The 15,336-nt window shown below is 36.2% G+C and overlaps 1 protein-coding gene across 1 annotated transcript in view; it reads right to left on the reverse strand.

Annotated features, from left to right (window-relative positions):
• CPS1 (carbamoyl-phosphate synthase 1) overlaps positions 1–15,336 on the reverse strand; it is a 145,421-nt gene that overhangs the window by 113,374 nt on the left and 16,711 nt on the right. The window contains exons 2-4 of the mRNA XM_086341970.1: positions 8,276–8,385; positions 1,970–2,114; positions 1,150–1,239 (exon numbers count right to left, since the gene is read on the reverse strand). Coding sequence (XP_086198096.1) covers positions 1,150–1,239; positions 1,970–2,114; positions 8,276–8,385 — 345 coding nt within the window. The remainder of the gene's footprint in view (positions 1–1,149; positions 1,240–1,969; positions 2,115–8,275; positions 8,386–15,336) is intronic.

Here is a 15,336-nt window from a genome sequence, read left to right on the forward strand (position 1 = left end):
TGTATGCATGTCAAGAAGCAATCATTAGAACTGGACATGTAACAACAGAATGGTTCCAAATAGGGAAAGGAGTATGTCAAGGCTGTATATTGTCACCCTGCTTATTTAACTTCTGTGCAGAATACATCATGCGAAATGCTGGGCTGGATGAAGCACAAGCTGGAATCAATAACCTCAGATATGCAGGTGATACCACTCTTATGGCAGAAAACAAAAAAGAACCAAAGAGCCTCTTGATGAAAGTGAAAGCAGAGAGTGAAAAAGTTGGCTTAAAACTCAACATTCAGAAAACTAAGATTATGGCATCTGTTCCCACCACTTCATGGCAAATAGATGGGGAAACAGTGGAAACAGTGGCAGACTTTATTATTTTGGGCTCCAAAATCACTGCAGATGGTGACTGAAGCCATACAATTAAAAAAATGCTTGCTCCTTGGAAGAAAATTTATGACCAACCTAGACAGCATATTTAAAAGCAGAGTCATTACTTAGTCAAGGTCCATCTGGTCAAAGCTAAGGTTTTTCCAGTAGTCATGTATGGATGTGAGAGTTGGACTGTAAAGAAAGCTGAGCGCCAAAGAATTGTTGCTTTTGAAATGTGGTGTTGGAGAAAACTCTTGAGAGTCCCTTGGACTGCAAGGAAATCCAACCAGTCCACCCTAAAGGAAATCAGTCCTGAATATTCATTGGAAGGACTGATGCTGCAGCTGAAGCTCCAATATTTTGGCCATCTGATGCGAAGAACTAACTCATTGGAAAATATTCTGATGCTGGGAAAGACTGAAGGCGAGAGGGGAAGGGGACGACAGAGGATGAGATGATTGGATGGCATCACTGACTCAATGGACATGAGTTTGATTATGTTCCAGGAGTTGGTGATGGACAGGCAAGCCTGGTGTACTGCAGTCCGTGGAGTTGCAAAGAGACAGACACGACTGATCGACTGAACTGATAAATTTCTCTGTTTAAAGAATGAGTTCTGGACATTCAGCCTATAGTAACAGAAGGAAGCGTTCTCTGAAACAAAAGGATCCCAAAGTGTGTGATATGCCTCATCTGTTTGGCCCTTTGCAATTACATACACCTTCCCAACTTTCCAGGACCCCACCAATCATCCTTAGGTGATGCTGACTGCTGGATATTTCTCACCTTTTCTTCCCGTAGCCACTGTCCTAGACTCTTGGTAGCCAGCCAGTGGTGGTAGTCATCACTATAATTCAGCACCAGCAAACCTGCAACCTAGAAAGACAGGCAGTCAGTTTTTTAAAGTGATCACAAAATGCTATCCAACTCATGTAACTTGAGTCAGCTCAAATTTTTTATTACCTACCAACAAAATGCTTAAAATTTTGGAGACTTGAAGAACAAAATATGATAAAAAAAATTTTTTTAAGATATATAGTCACTACCTTAATTGTCATGTGGGGGACAGTCTTACCTGGTTTGCCAAATCAGGAGGCTAAGCTAGATCTCCTTTCTCAGCACCCTGTATAAATTTTTGAATAGTTTATATGGTTTATATCCCCATGATATTACCCAAATTTACATTGAATAGGAATTTTTCATTGTATTTACTTTTACTTTTAGTCTGGCATACAAGTTATCTTTTATTTATCTCCCATAGAGAGTGGGATTTAAAATATAATTAGCTGATAGAAAGTTGATTCTTAAAATCCTTTTAAAAAGTGATTCAACACAAATTCTTGTAGCATCGCTGTTATCTGAACTTAAAACAACATTTTTCTAAATGAAGCCACATTTCATCCACAGCATTAAGCATAAATACAGAGTGCCCTGAGAAATGAAATTCAGAATAGTTCCATGCTAAAACTTATTCTCATATACCTAGGAATGAGATTGAGACTATATATTTAATTATTTTACTACAGGACAGTGGCCGAAACTTTGTCTAGCCTAGATTCCTAAAATAAATCAACTATACTTTTTAAATAGTCATCACTGGTACTACCTTAATCCCATCAGATTCCAAATATTTGCTGAGTCCCAGTTCATCCAGTGCAGCAGTATCTGGGGCTCCACCATTCCCAACAATAGGATTGGCCATGGTAAGAATCTGCCCCTTGTAAGCAGGGTCAGTAAGAGCTTCCGGGTACCTGAGTGAAGATGCCAAAAAAATTACCAAAAAATTCTTGATTTGTATACATGATCTAATTTATTCTGATTCTGCATACATGATCTGAATTATTTGACCCTTAAAAATTAAAGAACATGAGAATAGTCTTATAAGCTTGTCTCTAGATTTTGCCAAACTTAGGTAAATTTTACAGTAAAATATGGAAATGTATCCCATGATATTACTGATATGAAAAGACTCAAGTACTATGGCATCAGTTCAGTTCAATTCAGTCGCTCAGTCATGTCTGACTCTTTGTGACCCCATGAATCGCAGCACGCCAAGCCTCCCTGTCCATCACCATCTTCCGGAGTTCACTCAAACTCACATCCATTGAGTTGGTGATGTCATCCAGCCATCTCATCCTCTGTCTTCCCCTTTTCTTCCTGCCCCCAATCCCTCCCATCATCAGAGTCTTTTCCAGTGAGTCAACTCTTCGCATGAGGTGGCCAAAGTCCTGGAGTTTCAGCTTTAGCATCATTCCTTCCAAAGAACACCAGGACGGATCTCCTTTAGAATGGACTGGTTGGATCTCCTTGCAGTCCAAGGGACTCTCAAGAGTCTTCTCCAACACCACAGTTCAAAAGCATCAATTCTTCAGTGCTCAGCTTTCTTCACAGTCCAACTCTCACATCCATACATGACCACAGGAAAAACCATAGCCTTGACTAGATGGACCTTTTTTGGCAAAGTAATGTCTCTGCTTTTCAATATGCTATCTAGGTTAGTCATAACTTTTCTTCCAAGGAGTAAGCGTCTTTTAATTTCATGGCTGCAGTCACCATCTGCAGTGATTTTGGAGCCCCCCCAAAAAATAAAGTCTGCCACTGTTTCCACTGTTTCCCCATCTATTTGCCATGAAGTGATGGGACCAGATGCCATAATCTTAGTTTTTTGAATGTTGAGCTTTAAGCCAACTTTTTCACTCTCCATGCACTATGGCATATTCTCATTTAATTTTCTATTCCCTCATTTCTTAAATTTTTAATACCTTGAAAAATTCTTCATAAGGTATTAATCTTTTAATTAATCTATTTATTTTAATTGGAGGCTAATTACTTCACAATATTGTAGTGGTTTTTGCCATGCATTGACATGAATCAGCCATGGGTACACATGTGTTCCCCATCCCAATATTGCTCTATTTAAAGTTTATAGATATTTTAATTACCAATGATTCCCCTAGTACCAGATATGAGTGAGTCCAAACTGATATTTACTACTGATGGATGACAGTTTTGCCAAAATATTAACTGTCAAAAGTTGAGAAGTCTTTTTATCTTTTAGCATACTGAAGAACATACTGATTACATCAATGGTGGCTGCCTGGTATATATGTTTGTTAAAATTTATTGAATATTTAAAATATTGATTTATTTTCTATGAAAAAAATTAATAATTTTTAAATACTTGATTTTTAAATATTTTAGTTATAGAGAGGTATATGTTCGATAATTATCGTTATTATTGATAGTATATGTTTGATAGTATTTTTATTGAATAAAATCAATTCTACAAAAATTGATCAAAAGCATTTCTGTCTTCTAAATTAGAAGATTCCAAGTAACTATTTTAAAGTAAGGATATGGAATTAAGAATAAACGCAGAGAGCTTTATTTTAAAGTGTAAGGAGGGAAAAACAAAAATACATGTATTCTTGTTTTTGTTCTAGAATAAATAAAATTATATATAAAATGTTTATTCTTAATAATATGAAATATTATTCAGGATCTATCTATAGCTATTTCATATTTTGAAATACACTACAATGAGATTTTTTTCCACTCTCCTACATTTTTACTTCCCACAGAGCGAGTTAAACCTAGTCTTTCTTGTGGATTACTATTGAAATTGAATTTAGGTGCTGAGGGGGACAGAATGACAACCTCAAAACCTCGGCTCCCGCAATAGTCAACATGAATTCTTCAACTCCCACCCAGACTAACTCCTCCCAGAACTCCCTTGTCAACAGAATAACTTCTCAGCTCAGCAAACTCTTAAGTGACGAAAGTGCTGTGATATTTACACCTACCCACACCCCCATCAGCTAATTTCTCAAATGTCTCTGGCCTATCAGGAACTAATAATTTTTTAAACCAAAGCTTACACACAATTAAATGCTTTTCTTGCAGATGAAAAACAAAATAACCCCCTTAATTATCAACCACCTTACTGGGTGAGCCACCCAATGAAGGAAAGCAGCATTTCTCAATGGAAAATAGGTTCTGTGGACTAACCTTATTAATTAACGCCTTTTTCTACATGAAAAAAAAAAAAAGCCTTTAATTAATTTAATTTTACTTCCTTTCTTCTTTCTCTCCATAAAATAACTGGCTGCTCCCTTTAAACATAAGTTTACAATGCTCTCTCCAGTAAATGAATAAATACAGCTTGTCTTAGAGAACTGCAGTGTTGGAAGCAAATTAATCCATCAGGTCCTGTTTGACTTTTGTGATGTGACAAGATTTATTACCCGTAATCCATCACAAAGAAGAAAACTCTAGTGCCCTCCATCATTCTGATCTATATTAAACAGTTGTTTGTTGGCAGGTATATTAACACAGCTAGTAATTAGTGCTGTCGAAAGGCTTAAATAATTGCCTGGTGAAGCAAAACTTTGCAAACAGGTTTCATACTCTGTAATTTAATGTTCTCACCAGTGGAACTATTTTATTTTATTTTATTTTATTTTCTTTATTTTTAAAAAAAAAATCACATGCTCCCCATCCTGAACCCTCCTCTTCCAGCAAACAAAAGCCCAGGTCCAGACGGCTTCACAGCTGAATTCTACCAAAAATTTAGAGAAGAGCTAACACCTATCCTGCTCAAACTCTTCCAGAAAATTGCAGAGGAAGGTAAACTTCCAAACTCATTCTATGAGGCCACCATCACCCTAATACCAAAACCTGACAAAGATGCCACAAAAAAAGAAAACTATAGGCCAATATCACTGATGAACATAGATGCAAAAATCCTAAACAAAATTCTAGCAATCAGAATCCAACAACACATTAAAAAGATCATACACCATGACCAAGTGGGCTTTATCCCAGGGATGCAAGGATTCTTCAATATCCGCAAATCAATCAATGTAATACACCACATTAACAAATTGAAAAACAAAAACCATATGATTATCTCAATAGATGCAGAGAAAGCCTTTGACAAAATTCAACACCCATTTATGATAAAAACTCTCCAGAAAGCAGGAATAGAAGGAACATACCTCAACATAATAAAAGCTATATATGACAAACCCACAGCAAACATTATCCTCAATGGTGAAAAATTGAAAGCATTTCCTCTAAAGTCAGGAACAAAACAAGGGTGCCCACTTTCACCATTACTATTCAACATAGTTTTGGAAGTTTTGGCTACAGCAATCAGAGCAGAAAAAGAAATAAAAGGAATCCAAATTGGAAAAGAAGAAGTAAAACTCTCACTATTTGCAGATGACATGATCCTCTACATAGAAAACCCTAAAGACTCCACCAGAAAATTACTAGAACTAATCAATGATTATAGTAAAGTTGCAGGATATAAAATCAACACACAGAAATCCCTTGCATTCCTATACACTAATAATGAGAAAACAGAAAGAGAAATTAAGGAAACAATTCCATTCACCATTGCAACGAAGAGAATAAAATACTTAGGAATATATCTACCTAAAGAAACTAAAGACCTATATATAGAAAACTATAAAACACTGGTGAAAGAAATCAAAGAGGACACTAATAGATGGAGAAATATACCATGTTCATGGATTGGAAGAATCAATATAGTGAAAATGAGTATACTACCCAAAGCAATTTATAGATTCAATGCAATCCCTATCAAGCTACCAACAGTATTCTTCACAGAGCTAGAACAAATAATTTCACAATTTGTATGGAAATACAAAAAACCTCGAATAGCCAAAGCGATCTTGAGAAAGAAAAATGGAACTGGAGGAATCAACCTACCTGACTTCAGGCTCTACTACAAAGCCACAGTTATCAAGACAGTATGGTACTGGCACAAAGACAGAAATATAGATCAATGGAACAAAATAGAAAGCCCAGAGATAAATCCACGCACATATGGACACCTTATCTTTGACAAAGGAGGCAAGAATATACAGTGGATTAAAGACAATCTCTTTAACAAGTGGTGCTGGGAAATCTGGTCAACCACTTGTAAAAGAATGAAACTAGAACACTTTCTAACACCATATACAAAAATAAACTCAAAATGGATTAAAGATCTCAACATAAGACCAGAAACTATAAAACTCCTAGAGGAGAACATAGGCAAAACACTCTCTGACATACATCACAGCAGGATCCTCTATGACCCACCTCCCAGAATATTGGAAATAAAAGCAAAAATAAACAAATGGGACCTAATTAAACTTAAAAGCTTCTGCACATCAAAGGAAACTATTAGCAAGGTGAAAAGACAGCCTTCAGAATGGGAGAAAATAATAGCAAATGAAGCAACCGACAAACAACTAATCTCAAAAATATACAAGCAACTCCTACAGCTCAACTCCAGAAAAATAAATGACCCAATCAAAAAATGGGCCAAAGATCTAAATAGACATTTCTCCAAAGAAGACATACAGATGGCTAACAAACACTTGAAAAGATGTTCAACCTCACTCTTTATCAGAGAAATGCAAATCAAAACCACTATGAGGTACCATTTCACACCAGTCAGAATGGCTGCGATCCAAAAGTCTACAAATAATAAATGCTGGAGAGGGTGTGGAGAAAAGGGAACCCTCTTACACTGTTGGTGGGAATGCAAATTAGTACAGCCACTATGGAGAACAGTGTGGAGATTCCTTAAAAAACTGGAAATAGAACTGCCTTATGATCCAGCAATCCCACTGCTGGGCATACACACTGAGGAAACCAGAAGGGAAAGAGACACGTGTACCCCAATGTTCATCGCAGCACTGTTTATAATAGCCAGGACATGGAAGCAACCTAGATGTCCATCAGCAGATGAATGGATAAGAAAGCTGTGGTACATATACACAATGGAGTATTACTCAGCCATTAAAAAGAATACATTTGAATCAGTTCTAATGAGGTGGATGAAACTGGAGACTATTATACAGAGTGAAGTAAGCCAGAAGGAAAAACATAAATACAGTATACTAACGCATGTATATGGAATTTAGAAAGATGGTAACGATAACCCTGTGTACGAGACAGCAAAAGAGACACTGATGTATAGAACAGTCTTATGGACTCTGTGGGAGAGGGTGGGAAGATTTGGGAGAATGTCATTGAAACATGTGAAATGTCATGTATGAAACGAGCTTTGGAACTATTTTAAAAATCATCTAATATTCTTTATTTCAAACAGGGAGCAAGAGTTTAGTGAAGAATGTACATTAATGATATAATGGAAGCTTGGTCAATCAATAACTTCAATATCAGTTAACACAATGCCTGCTTGTCTTTATAAGGTAAGGCTAATTGAATTTCCCTAAAGAATTCATCAACTATTTTACAGTTTAGTTCTTTTGAATCTCTAATGGAAACCTTTTGAAACCACCTAATTTTTTAAGACATAATTTTTAAATCCCCAGCTATAAACTACTCGCTGATCCAATTCCCTCACTCTTTACATATAGAAACTAAGACTTAGAAAGCCTGAGTGATTTTTTCAATATCACATTATCAGTTACCATTAGCACTGAGACCAGAACTTCAGCCTCCTGGTTGCCAGATGAACATTTGTTGGCTAGATAAAAGCAGCTGAATAATTTCTGTAGCAACTCTTACCTTCATTGATGTATATCTATTAGCAGGTCTTAAATACTAAATTCAGTCTCACTTGATAAATTTTGAAAATATCAGATCTATGTACCAGGTCTCCCATGGATTACCTAACCTAAATTTCTAGAATTAATTTTGTTCTTTTTCACCAGGGGAACACCAGTGTCTGTATTCTCTTTCATTTACAGCCACAGGGAGGAGTTTGTGTCCAAGGTTCGAGCTGTGTACAAGCACAAGGCAACTTCAGGATAATGCATAGTGTGGTAATGATGATGCGGTGATTTCAACTTCCCACCATGAGTCATATCATCCAGTTATTCCTCTATATCAAGGAAGAAGAAAGCCTTGGAAGAGAAGCATTACTCACCCTGCCAGGCCAGTATTAAAAACCACTTCACCAGCAACAGAGGATGGATGGCCAAAGGAGTAACCTTTCATCTTAGTTCCATCTTCCAGGACAATGTGTGCTGTTTGTGCCTAAAGAAGCAGATGTGTGAATCTTAGCAGAATACAAAATATAAAGCACAACTAGCTAAAAAAAAAAAATCCAAAATTACAATATGCAAATGTATTAAATAAATGCACAGTATATTTGATAAAACCATACTCTCTAGATTTGAAGTTGATATCCTGTTACTGACCACTTTTCTTCAAATGTAGGCTCTTCTCACTGGCAGGTGTTTTGGTTTGCTTGAAAGAGGAACTGAAGCGTATCAATACTTTGTCTATCCTCAGTCCACTTGTAGAATTATTGACAACCCAGAAATACTTCAATTTAGCTGAAATGCTATGTGTCTGTCTTTTCCCTATTAGTATGCCTTAGCTTTGCTCAAGTATAACTTGCGGGAAATAACACTGAAGTGTACCATACAGCTCATCAGTATTCTGAGGCTTAGAACTAAAAGGGATCTTCAAGGTTATCTATCAAACTGTATTCCACAGACCTCTTGTGTTTGATGAACTTATCTCAAGTGCTGCGCCTTCCCTGAGCTTTAGGATCATGAAGAAACTAAAACTTTATTGTTCTATGAATACTGATGCAAAAGCAAGCACTATGGAACATCTGAAAATACATCGCACTTTGCTTTTTAGTAGAATTAATTATATCTAGGATGCTTCCCTGGCAGCTCAGTAGTAAAGAATCTGCCTGCCAATGCAGGAGATGCAAGTTTGAAAATGGCAACCCACTCCACTATTCTTGCCCAGAGAATCCCATGGACAGAGGAGCCTGGTGGGCTGCAGTCCATGGGGCCTCAAAAGAGTTCAGACACAACTTAGCCACAGGAGCTAATGTTCATTGCGGTGCCTGGGGCTCTCACTGTGGTGGCTTAGTTGCAGCTCCCAGGCTCTAGAGCCCAGGCTCAATAGTTGTGGCCCATGGGCTTAGTTGCTCCACAGTATGTGGAATCTTCCCAGACCAGAGATTGAAGTCGTGTCTCCTGCATTGGCAGATGGATTCTTTACCACTGAGCCACCAAGGAAGCCCCCAACATTTTGATTTTATTAGAAGTAAACTATAAAGGAAAATGCCTCAGTAGTAATTGAGGAAATTTGAAACTAAATTGATATTTTATTGTATTCAGTGTAATTTTTAAGACAGATAATAGCATTATGATTACATTTTTAAGAATTTTGATTTTTTAAGATATATACTGAAATACTTAAGGATAGACTAATATCATATCTGAGATTTCTTCAAATAATCAGAAGTTGGGGGAATGAATAGAGATATGAATGAAACAAATTTGGCCATGAGTTGAAATCACGTAAATAAGGATGATCACGATGCTATTCTCTCTTCAAGGGTGAAATGCAGCTATCAAAGATAGAAATACACTAATTCTCTCCTTTCCTTTCCTCACATTTTTAGCTCTGGACCCCATGGTGTCAAATCCTTTTCTATCCTACCACTCACCTCCAGTCTTACCACACACACACACACACACACACACACACATACACCCCAACCTTGGTATACAATAGGAACACAATACATGATTTCTAGACCTCTGTTTCTATGTTCTTCTAGTTTAACAAAGTGCACTCAGCTTTTCAAGGGTTAAAATGGTAAAACCTCATCATTTTTCTGTTGTAAACTGCTCTTTAGAAATACAATGCCTCCTTTAGTTGCAAAGTACAAGTTCCTTTCAGAAAGTTGGACAAAGTACTATCTAACACATTTTATAGGTGTTTGTATCAGTTTGTATATGAGTCTCCATGAGCAGAGTTAACCAAAAGTATGTTATCCTTCACCTAACTTATCAAATAATCTTTGAGGCAAAGTTTTCTTATATCTACAACCTTGGAACCAGTGTTCAAGATCTCAAGCTTGATACTTTATCTTTAAATAGTCATGATTTACCTTCTCAGCCACTAAACTAAAAAGTTTTTGGAATTAGCACAGAGGAAAGCACAATAAGTAATTAATGCATGTAATGAATTAATGTAATTAATGCATGATAACAAGACTTCCCTGACAGACACTGGCTTAAAACACAGTTAGCCAGTCTGAATTCTGTTTCTATCTGGGAAATCATCTTTGCATGTCACTTCTCATAATATGATTTCCTTATTTTACATTTTAATTTGTCAGCCATTCTTTATGTGTAATTCAGGACACAGGCTGATGATTTTAGGAAGTAAAAGTGATCATGTTCAGTACATTTCCAAAGAATATTATAAGTTAATCAAATGTCTAAGGTGGTGGTTCTCAATAGGGGTAAATTTATTGGGAAAATGTCCTAGGTATCTCTGATGTATTTCAGCAGGTGAAAACCTTCATTTCAAGTCATGGAAATACACTGTCAAAAAATAATTTCTACTGAAAGTATTATTTTATGTTCTTGAGGAAGTCATGTGTAGCCAAATGCTTTCATAAAATGGAGGTAAGTCAGGAAACATTTACCTCCTGATGTTTTTTAAAATAATATTTAACTTTCTTAAAACCTAAAATAACTGTACTTAGTTGGCAAAACTTGGCATGTGAACTGCAAATTTCAGTTGTCTTATATATGCCAATTTATCTATTGTACTCAGTTGTACCTGCCTAAAATAACACCTCTGTTTATATTTTTCCCGTCGCTTTTCTCTATTCTCTTCTCTGCCAACAAAGGTCCATCTAGTCAAAGCTATGGTTTCTCTATTAGTCATGTATGGATATGAGAGTTGGACTATAAAGAAAGCTGAGCGCAGAATTGATGCTTTCGAACTATGGTGTTGGAGAAGACTCTTTAGAGTCCCTTGGACTGCAAAGAGATCCAACCAGTGCATCCTAAAGGAAATCAGTCCTGAATATTCATTGGAAGGACTGATGTTGAAGCTGAAACTCCAATATTCTGGCCACCTGATGCGAAGAACTGACTCATTGGAAAAGACCCTGTTGCTGGGAAAGATTGAAGGCAGGAGGTGAAGGGGACAACAGAGGATGAGATGGTTGGTTGGAATCACCAACTCTATGGACATGAGTTTGAGTAAGCTCTGGGAGTTGGTGATGGACAGGCAAGCCTGGCGTGCTGCAGTCCATGGGGTCACAGAGTCGGACATGACTGAATGAATGAACTGAACTGATCCTCTTCTCAGATAAGAATTTCAAATTCCCTGATCTATCTGACACCATCTAATTATTTTAAAGAAAGGTAAAAATTAGCATAAGCAATCTGACTCTTGTTAGCCTATTCCTACAATTCTATTTGGTATTTTTCTTCTTTTCTCCATGGGACTATTTTGTACTTTACATTCTGTCTTTTAAAGATATATTTGAGGAGACATTTACTGTTGTCTGAAATAGTCCCTGAGATTGTGTTCAATATGTCTTTTTGCCCCTTTAATTATATTTTTTGTTCTTTTTTGCAGCTTTTATTGATCTTCCAGTCTCTTTTCCACTGCACATTATATTGTTACAAGTCTTCTGTTTACTGCCTGTACTATCCTTTATATTCCACTTAACTACATTGGCCTCTGATGAGTTTCAAATGATAGGTGCCAATTGACTTATCTATGAATCGCTCAAGATACTCTGAACAAAGAGCTATTATTTGGAATCCCCTCTTCTAGCTAATAGGTCCCCAAATGCTATTTCATTCCAAGAGTCTGAAAGAAATCACTGTTACCATCAAAGGATATTTTAGTTGCCTCAGTCCTAGTAGAAAGAGGTGCATAGTCTAGGATTTAGACTATAAGCTTCAGTGATCATTTAAATGCCTACTACCAGAGCACTTTGGTAGTTTGATGCTAAAAGTGCAAAGGAAACCTTAATGAAGAGAAGTCTATACACTCATAGAATGTCAGGAAAAGTAACCAAAGACTATATAAATATGAGTTCTATAAAATAAATGACCTCTATCATGTCATGATCCCTAACTGTTTAATAAAAAAATGCATATGTCAATAAAACAGTTTAGATTTTTAGGTCACATTATTTAGCTTCTACCATGTGCCAAGTACCATGCTGAGCTCTGAAGATACATGGATAAATGTCCTCAGTCCCCCTTCCATTCAGAGTAAAAAGGCCAGATATGTGCTAGGATGGTCAAAAAGGATACCTCTGAAACACCTAGAAATACAAAGATAAAAATACATCCTTTCCATTCAGACATTTCTCTTAAATGAAATAATTCACCCTTTCCTTCCCATTCATGATTTCAGTTATTGTTGTTCAGTCTCTAAGTAATGTCTGACTCTTGGCAACCCTATGGACTGCAGCACATCAAGCTTCCCTGCCCTTCATTATCTCCCAGAGTTTGTTCAAACTCATGTCTATTGTGTTAATGATACCATTCAACCATCATCCTCCGTTGCCCTCTTGTCTTCCTGCCCTCAATCTTTCCCAGCATCAGGGTCTTTTCCAATGTGTTGACTCTTCACATCAAGTGGCCAAAGTGTTGAAGCTTCAGCTTCGGTATCCGTCCTTCCAATGAATATACAGGATTGATTTCCTTTAGGATTGATTGGTTTAATTTTCTTGCAGGCCAATGATTTCAGTAATAAACATTAAAATTTTAAGAAGAAAACATCAAATTTTGAGTCTAAAGTTTAACGATTCCTTCAAGTCTTTACTCAAAGTCATTCTTCTTCTTGGCAAGACCTATTTAACATTGCAATATGCCTAAATGTCCACTGATAGAGGAATGGACAAAGAAGATGTAGTACATATATATAATGGAATATTACTCAGTCATAAAAAGGAATAAAGTAACGCCATCTACAGTAACATGGATGGACCTAGAGATTGTCATACTGAGTGAAGTAAGTCAGATAAAGACGGATATCATATGATATCGCTTATATATGGAATCTTAAAAAAAAGTGGTACAAATAAACCTATTTGCAAAACAGAAATAGAGTCACAGATGTAGAAAACAAATTCATGTTTACAGAATAGTGTTAAGGAGGGAAGAATAAACTGAGAGATTGGGATTGGCATATACACACTACAAAGATACAAAACCGATAACTAGTAAGAACCTACTGGATAGCATAGGGAACTCTACTAAATGCTCTGTAATGACCTATATGGGAATAGAATCTAAAAAAGAGTGGAAATAAATAGCAATATGCCCCTCAGCACTCTATTTCCTTAGTCTACTCTTTCTTCACAGCACTCATTGCCTTCTAACATATCATCCAGTGTCTTCTTTAAAATATCTGTCTTATCCCACTAGAAAGTGAACCTCATGTGGGCAGAGGATTTGGTTAGCTTTGTTCACTGATGTGCCTGCCTTCAGTGCCTAGGACAGAGTAAACAGTCATTTAAATTTTATTGTAAAAATAAAGCATCACTAAGTGATTATCTAAAGAAAATACTATCTTAAAAATACTGAAAAGCATGATTATACAGTTTTAGTTTGTTCTAGATATAAATTTTAAAATAACAAATATCTGTTTTGAGTTGCCTTTTCACAACAGTGGCTTAAGTGTAGTCAACTTGGGGGTGCTATGGTGGGAAAGAGATGTGACTGACATTGAGGGAGAAAGGTTAGAAGATGGTTATCCCAGGATATGCATACTGAGTATGCTGCATGCTGCTACTGCTAAGTCGCTTCAGTCGTGTCCGACTCTGTGCGACCCCATAGACGGCAGCCCACCAGGCTCCACTGTCCCTGGGATTCTCCAGGCAAGAACACTGGAGTGGGCTGCCATTTCCTTCTCCATGAGTATGCTGCATGTGAGTGTTCATATACGTCTTATGCAGAGTTAAAACAAATATTATGGTAATTTAAAACAAAGGATCATTTACATCAATTTATCAGAGATTTCACATGAAAGAGGCTGAAGTGCTTGAATTATATGACAAACTATTTCAGTCCCTTTCTCTCTTTGAAAATACAGGAAAAAACGAGAATGCTATCCTTACCCAGTGTATCCTAAAAGATAGGAGTATGGAAAGAAAATCCTGTATTCTACCTAGGTTTAGAATACCTTATACAAATGAATTTTGCAGAAACATCTTTCTCGTATTATTCTCACATATTTTTGGCATAGCAAATTCAAGTGAAAGGTCTAAGCCAAATTCAAAGAGATCAAAAGTTATTTTGAACATTGAAATCTATTAACCTTTTAATCATCAAAATTGATTGAATTAGCATGGACTAAGATTGACCCAGTTCAATTTGAAATTTGAGTCTGCTGCTTTTCTCTAGGTTGATCACTACAGGGCAATAAAGTAGACAATGAATTCTAAGGTGAGTTTAATCTCACTCCCTCTTGGAATTGAGAAGGATTTGGCTCAGTTTGCTTTCACTAGACACAAAGAACAACTTTTCTCTTTCCAAAATATGAACATGTATATAAACATTATTGTCAGATGACTACATTGGGTGTTTTTTTTTTCCTTTCACTTTACTTTTTTCCCAGATTTGGAATAAACAGCCTCAATTCTTTTAATATGTCCTGCAGCTCTTCTTTTCACATTTTCTCCTCTGGGTCTCTTAGTAAAATTCCAATAACTTTTCTCTGTAAAACCTTCTTGTAAATTAAATTCCACTTATGACAGGATCCACTTAGTGGCTTAATTTTAATTGGGTACTCATTTTCATTATAGTCTAATTCTTCATCACTATTTAAGTGGATATGAAATTATAAGAATATTCTTCAACTCTCAAGATCATAGTCAATTAGAAAAATTTAACTTTTAATTCATTATCTGATTTTAGATCTAAGTGCCTCAGAGTCAAAGAACTAGTTAGATGTCATTGATGTTATCTTTTATTCATATTGACTTAACCAATTTGACATAAAATACTGAAATATAACAAAGTTTCAGGTTCTACTGGTACTCATTTTCAACTTAGAAGTTAAGAGATATTTAAACGGCTTTAGTTAATCAAATGTAAATCAATCCTTGACTCAGTTACTTATCAACCCAAATATTCATAGTCTATTAAAGATAATAATAAGAACCTTATGACAAGGGGAAGCAGAAAAATTAAG

Source organism: Bos grunniens, chromosome 2, assembly GCF_055505025.1.
Source record: "Bos grunniens cultivar Pamir isolate PY7600 chromosome 2, Bosgru_T2T1.0, whole genome shotgun sequence".
NCBI lineage: Eukaryota > Metazoa > Chordata > Mammalia > Artiodactyla > Bovidae > Bos > Bos grunniens.